General features: G+C 35.8%; 1 protein-coding gene across 1 annotated transcript; it reads right to left on the minus strand.

Annotated features, from left to right (window-relative positions):
* Nucleotides 1–27: 27 nt before the first annotated feature.
* Nucleotides 28–4872, minus strand: mcidas (multiciliate differentiation and DNA synthesis associated cell cycle protein). Its single transcript, XM_065290402.2, has 5 exons — nt 4797–4872; nt 4659–4710; nt 4300–4388; nt 2300–2410; nt 28–1261 (listed from the first exon to the last, which is right to left on the minus strand). Exons 1-5 carry the CDS (start codon nt 4833–4835, stop codon nt 572–574), a joined length of 981 nt encoding a protein of 326 aa, XP_065146474.1. The 5' UTR covers nt 4836–4872; the 3' UTR covers nt 28–571.
* Between the last annotated feature and the right edge of the window lie 2209 nt (nt 4873–7081).

Here is a 7081-nt window from a genome sequence, read left to right on the forward strand (position 1 = left end):
CATGCAAAAATAATAAAAATAATATTAATAAATATATAAAAATAATACAAATTTTTCCATGAGCGTCAGCCCCACAGCAAGTTTAAAATATTTCAACTTTTCAGAATGCAGCATCCGCACCGTACTACAGGTCATGTGATAAAAACCAACCAATAAGCTTCACCTTTTACGTATCGGCATTGGACTGTAATAATCGGATCATTTCTTTATTTTTTCTTTCATTATTGTAATAATTGTATTTACAAGTTGTATAATATAACTTTGTACATTTCCATGTAACATAATGTATATTGAAACCCTGGCATTAAAAATAATAATTGGATAATTTCCTATTAACTCAAGATGGAGGGACGACTGATCATACCTGTACAGGGAAACACAGAATGAACAAACGGTCATTTTTGACACAAAAAGACGAAACAATGCATGGAGACTCCTTACTGAATCTCGAGAGTGCAGCTTAACTTTGCTTAGCAACGACATACCATGAGTTGTTGTCAAAACCATGGTTAATTTGTGGTTACTATGGTTTTACTACAGTAACCATGGTTAATTTTCATAAGGGTACTGTTCAATCCTCATTAGGAACCCAAAGGAACCTACAAGAACCACTTGGTGTGTGAGAGGTGAAGGCCTTTCCGTGAGGAAAAACTTTGGTCTTTACAGTACTGTGGTCTCTGATTGAGATCCTAAAAGATGCACTTTTATTCTCACCAACATCAGATTTAAGGGAGGGGGTTTCTGTAACCACCTGAAGCCCACGGAAAGCCCCAAATATGTTCACCCTCTCTGTGATCAGCTCTTTAGAAACCTCAAGATTCGAGGCCAGAGGTGAATCTTCTCCTGGCGGTTCAGGAGTCCATTCATTTTGGTCAAGGTGAGCCTCAAGATGCTCCAAGTCTAACTGTACGAGTTCATCATCGAGCCTTGGCCGCTTGGAGCCTGACTGATAGTCCAAGCTAGTGTCCTTAGGATCATCTCTACAGTTTACATTCCCAGCATCGTCACAGAGAAGGTCACTCCAGCTGGACCATAGCTGCCGCTTGACTCCCGATGATGGAGTTATTGTGTCGGTGCTGGTGGAAGTAGTTGAATCTGTGTAAGATGGGTCGGATTGCTCATCCTGTGTCAGCAGAGAGATCCATGAATGTTGTGATCCTGTACAATGACCCTCTGTTGTCTCAGCATGTGTTTTCGGTGACAATGTAGTCACATGGGTGGGGTGTGAAACTGATTTTTTCTGATATGATGTTGTTAAGACCTAAACAGGAAGTGGAAACAACAACTAGTCGCGTGTGGGTGTGACATTATTGAAATTACTGTATAGAGGTATTGCTGCTATCTGGTTACTGAAGTTTCACATAATGTATATAAAACTTTCAGGTCTTTACAGGGGAACATAAGGAGACCTGCACAAGCCATTTTATGGTAGCATAGTCATTGAAAAATGTATGAATTAAAGAATGTAGATGCAAAACCGTCTAAGTGCATCTAATGTTTTCTTATAAGCATTTTTTAAACAAGCTCTTATGTTTAGGTTCAGTATTTTCTCTTCAATGGCAATAAAAAGGTTGTTAGTCAGTAATTAAAAACCCGTGCTTTAACAAATTTCACTTTAGTCATTTCAACAAATTTGACTGTCTTTCACTGCAAAACCCTCTAAGTGCATGCAAGCATTTTTGGCAAAAACCTCCAGTTTAAAAAAAATTACATCTTGACAAGACATAGTAAACGGTTGCAAGATAACTAAAGATGGTAACGCCTAATGTTATTAAAGTAATAAGATGGGGAAATTTAAGGTCCAAAACTTTAAAAAATAACTTAAATTGATAACAACTAAAATATTTAAACATTTTCAACTTAAGTTTTTCACTTAAAGTGAGAACATTTTAATTGAAAAAAAAATTAGGCATTACAGTTAAATAATTATTATTTTTTTATTAAAGGTGGGGTGCGTGATTTTTGAAAAACACTTTGAAAAAGGGAGTACCAAAACACACTTGTAGCCAATCAGCAGTAAGGGGCATGTATACTAACTGACATCGTTCCTTGTGTTGCGTGTGTGTGGGGTGGGTTTATCAAATGAAGGTCCAGATTCTATTGGGGTAGGGGCGTGTTTGTTTAGGTGATTTCAAATGTCAACATTGGCTCTCAGAGATCATGCACCGTGCCTTTAAGCCAACTTTTACTTTTACAGTGATGCATTAGTTTAATATCATTATCTTATGTTTGATAGAGCGGCTTTTGCATCAGAGCTCTTCATATATATATACGTTATAAAAAAAGTGGGATACTTTACATCTAATATCGTGGAGTTATGCTCAGCCTGTTTAGCTAGCTTTCTCAGCTGGGCGTTCGCATCCTTCAGGGCCGAGATTTCCTCCTGCTTTCTCCTGAGTGTAGCGTGAAGCTGTGGAGAGAAAAAAACGGCTAAAACTCAGTAATACAATTTTGTAAAGTGGAATGGAGACAAATGGATTACGTGACTCACTGTTGCTCACTTGTTCCCAAAACAATCAACTATACATGCACAAAATGAACTCATTAGTAGTCAACGACAATACATCCACAAAATGAACTCATTTGCATACCTGAACAATTGATTATCGTCACAATTTCATGAGAAACCAAACATCCCTATTCAGAATCTGAATAATTTACTCAGTTATATGAATTACAGACTTTATGACAGATTATATTTTTGGTGGTCCCCTTTAGATATGCTTTTGACTATAAGTCACAAGGCACACAGTGTTGGGTGTAATGCATTACTCAGTAGGGGTGAGCAGGGCACAAACTAACGCGGGGTTAGTTGTAACGCAGCTACTCTACAGGGCCTGCTTTTGGTTGCTTTTGGTTATTTTCTCTTACTGTCAGAAGATCTCATGTGAATTTGTGAAAAGTTTTGATGTGTTTTGGTTAAGATATTGAACAAAGAGTGTTTTGGAGGCTTAAAAGTAAATTTCTTCATCTTATTTTTTTTTCGATTTCTGAGTTGGGTGTGACCAAATCCAACTTTATATTATTTTAATCCCTGTCTTGTTACCTAAAACATAACACCATTTCGAAACATGTCAGCAACTCCTAGTAACTGATAGCTGGGATTGAAATAATTTATACACAACGGGGTTAGTTGTAACACAGTCAGGTATACAATGATAATAAAATGAAAACAATGTAAGTACTATTTTTTAAAATGATAACTGTTAATACAATATAGGGGAAATAACTCACAATTATGATTTTTTTTGTCTTAACTGTGCAGCCCTTTCTAAAAAAATCTATTTTTATGCATTGATGCTGAATACAAGGATGGATAGATGAAGGATCATGGATGGATGAATTTGTGGATATCTATCTATTATAGGCAGATATATAAACAATATCCACCTTTAATATATAAACAAAATTGTATTGAATTATTTGTGTTTAAACTAAATTTCCTAGCAGGTGTTACAACAAACCCTCTGTTTGTTACAATTAACCCCACCTATGGGGTAAGTTGTAACGTTTGCACTCCTGTTACCTTCGGTGTAATTGTACGATAACGGTAGGTCCCACAAACAAACTTTAAGTGGTTATTTGTAGCAGAGATGTGTGTGTTGTGTAAAAAAATGATTATTCTAACTTAAATATTTTTTTAATGATAGAGCCAAAGTCAAAAAGCGTTAGGTTGTGCCCGCTCTCCCCTACTATTACACAATAATTTAATAACAATAATGGGAATTAGTTGACATGCAATGTTACTTATAGTCAACGTAATATCAAAGAGGACAATCAAAATAAAGTGATAAGCAGTGACATATAGTGTGACTAAGTATCTCTTGCTATCACAGGATAATAATCATTCCTCTGCTGTGAGTCACTAGGAAATGTACTGAAAAACAGAAGTGGTAAGGTTATGTCACATAGGGCATTTTTTTGCTATGTGAAAGTCAGCAACTGCAGCGTGTGAATATTTTCTCATGATTCTGCAGTACTCCGTTCTCTAAAAGGTTTTCTGAAAGTGAGGTGTAGAATTTTTTTTTAGATTCAAAACAATGTTTCAGTCACTCCCTCCCATCTTCCATTGGTAGATCAAGCAGATAGTCCCACCCCAGACAGACCACTGGTTAAGCCAGCTATGTTGGACAAGTCGGGGTGATAAAAATAAATAGAGCCACATGTTATGGCTAGCACCACAAAGTCACAAATAGCTTTATATGAGCTGTCTCTGCATACTGAACTAGTAGTATTTTAATATTAACACTGTAATAAATTATTAAACACTCATTGCTGTCTTACTGACTTACAGCTCACCTGTCTGTTCAGCTCAAGAGACGTATCCAAGTCTCTGTGGCCCGGAATAGTAAATGTAAGTAAATGTGTGTTTGTAGGTTGACACTCCTCTGTAATAAGGAATAAGACAAAAATGTAAATAAACCATGTGTGCATGATGACAATGCTTAAATACTAATAACAGAGGGTATTGTTTTAATTATTACTATAGTTTACATTATAGTTTTGCCACAAAATGTCAATCTAATAGACTGACATTTAAATTATTCAAAATATTATTATTAAATATAATAGATTGCATTTAGACCCAAACTTTGTTGTCAAGCAGCTAATAATACAATTGCACATAAAAAAGTAATGCGTTTCATCCATAATCTCACCTGCGTTAAAGTCCAATAAATTTTCAGTAGATGATTGGTCTGCGTCATCCTGCTGATAAAATAAAATAACTTAATTAGATTAATTAATGAAAATTCTTACAATTTATTAATTTTACTATAATAAATGGACTACTATACCATAAGATAAGGCAAATGTGCGTAGAAGCAGTTCTGCATGGCGATGAAGCGATATTGACAGTGAGCGCGTGAACTCGTTTTTTGCGGTCATAGCTGCGGTGACGTCAGACCGCGGCCGTTGTCGTCAAGCGCTTGTGTAGCGACGCGTGCCTGGACTCCGCGCGCTTCAGGGCGCCCCTTTAATTCAGCGCCATTCACCGCCAACTGTGACACGCCGCCCGCAACGCCTGGACATTGTTTGGAGATTTGAGTCCCTGACAGCTGTCTGAAAACATCTCAAACGCCTCTAATAAGGTATTACATATCACCTCACATGGCACGTGAACGTCACAACTATATATATGCTACCAGTTCTCAAACTTTTTAGATTTCTCTCTCTCATAATAAGTGTGACCTGACCAGTGTAGAGAATCAATCATAATGTTAGATTGCCTTTTCAGGAAAACTTCGCGAAGTTATTCATTTTTCAGTTTTTTACCGATTGTTTTCGGCTTTTAGAGCACAAACGCATCTTTATTTGGAGTGAGGCAACATAATAAATCGCTTTAAAAGCGCCTAAATGACAGTTTACGGTTAATGTAGCCTACATTAATGTAATGCTTTCTTATTAACCCCACACACAGCAACCTTTATTATAATAAAACTGCATGTTAGTGTTCGTATTGTTTATAAACTTTAAGTTATTTATTGAGATTATTTCAGAGGTGTCATTTAAATGCCATTATTAAATCATTCTTAAAAACAAAATGTCAACATGGCCTGTCAGGTAGATTTAATATGTTTGCTATAGTTTAGTTTAGTTTAGTTTACTTCTAAGTATTGTAATACTCTAAAAATGTCATCCTTAAAGTGAATGTCAACGAAATTTGTGATCCAGTTTGTAAAAAGCAATTTTTTATGATTTACAGTTTTCTACCTAAAATCATCCTACATAATGTAAAGATTATTTTGTAACCTTAATATCTTTAATATTGACTAATGTCATGTCAAAGATTGAAATCAATGACTGACATCAAACTTTGATTCTCCTAAACCAAGGGGTTCTTAATTTTTTGGGCCAGGAACCCCTTAGATGGGAGGAAAATGGGAATTTCCAAGGCACCTTTCAAATTGGAGTTATTAAGCATATGCTTTCCATAATTTATCAAACTATTTTTACACTCATATGGAGGTGCTTCACAATGCCATAGATCAGGGGTGCCCAAACTTTTTCCTATAAAGGGCCAAAAATCACTCCTGACTGAAGGCCGTAGGCCGAAAGTAAATTGCTGTGTTATATTCAAAATTAAAGTTACCCTTATTTTCCTCATTTATATTTTCTAATATTTCAAACAAAAGGCAAACATTACTCTGGTTATGCATAAGTAATGCAGTTTATTTTCAAAGGTAACTGTTGTAAAAAAATAAATAATTTTGCCAATCATTTTTTAAATTTTGTTTTGTCTTTGTGCCACTGCCTCGACCTCTTCATTATTAGCCAATAGTACCCAAGTTCAGTGAGTTTCGTGATGCATGCAATACACATTCAAGTATAAAAAATGGCTTCACTTTAATTATTTGCCTTTAATTTCATTTACATTTTTGTAACAAATAAAACAAAAAATGTTGCATTTTAGAATTAGATCTCACGTGGCATGACGGGCCAAATTTAAAGTCATTTTTGGGCACATCTGCCATAGATTAACCTTTTTTTGGCTGTATGGTTCCATAAAGAACCTTTAAAGGAACAGTATGTAGGCTTGTGGCCAAAACTGGTACTGCAATCACAAAACTTGTGGCTAAAACTGGTACTGCAATCACACAACTGGTGGCCAATACACAAAATGACAACATAAACATCAGTTGAGGGCTGCAACTCCACTTTTTAAATGACAATATCCTGGCCAGACCACTGTTGTCAGTGATATAAGTATTTGAAATGAAAATGATTTCTTAAAGGAATAGTCTACCCTTTTGCCATATTAAACTATGTTATTACCTCAACCTAGACAAATTAATACATACCTATCTTTTTTCAATGCGTGCACTGTACAGCGTGTTGTGAATGTGTTAGCATTTAGCCTAGCCCCATTCATTCCTATGGTACCAAACAGGGAAGCCACCAAACACTTCCGTTACATGAGGAGTTATACCAGTAAGTATGGTGCCACAAAATAAAACTTTTTTTGGTACCATAGGAATGAATGGCGCTAGGCTAAATGCTAACACATTCACAACACGCTGTACAGTGCACGCATTGAAAAAAGATAGGTATGTATTAATTCGTCTAGGTTGAGGTAATAACA

This window comes from Paramisgurnus dabryanus, chromosome 10 (assembly GCF_030506205.2).
Source record: "Paramisgurnus dabryanus chromosome 10, PD_genome_1.1, whole genome shotgun sequence".
NCBI classification, from domain to species: Eukaryota; Metazoa; Chordata; class Actinopteri; order Cypriniformes; family Cobitidae; genus Paramisgurnus; species Paramisgurnus dabryanus.

Coding starts and splice junctions, on each gene's coding strand:
- mcidas (XM_065290402.2), bottom strand. CDS start 4,835: ATGCAGAACTGCTTCTACGCACATTTGCCTTATCTTATG. Junction 4,711..4,796: donor CACATTTGCCTTATCTTATG/GTATAGTAGTCC, acceptor TTATTTTATCAG/CAGGATGACGCAGACCAATC. Junction 1,262..2,299: donor ATAACTCCACGATATTAGAT/GTAAAGTATCCC, acceptor CTTCCTGTTTAG/GTCTTAACAACATCATATCA.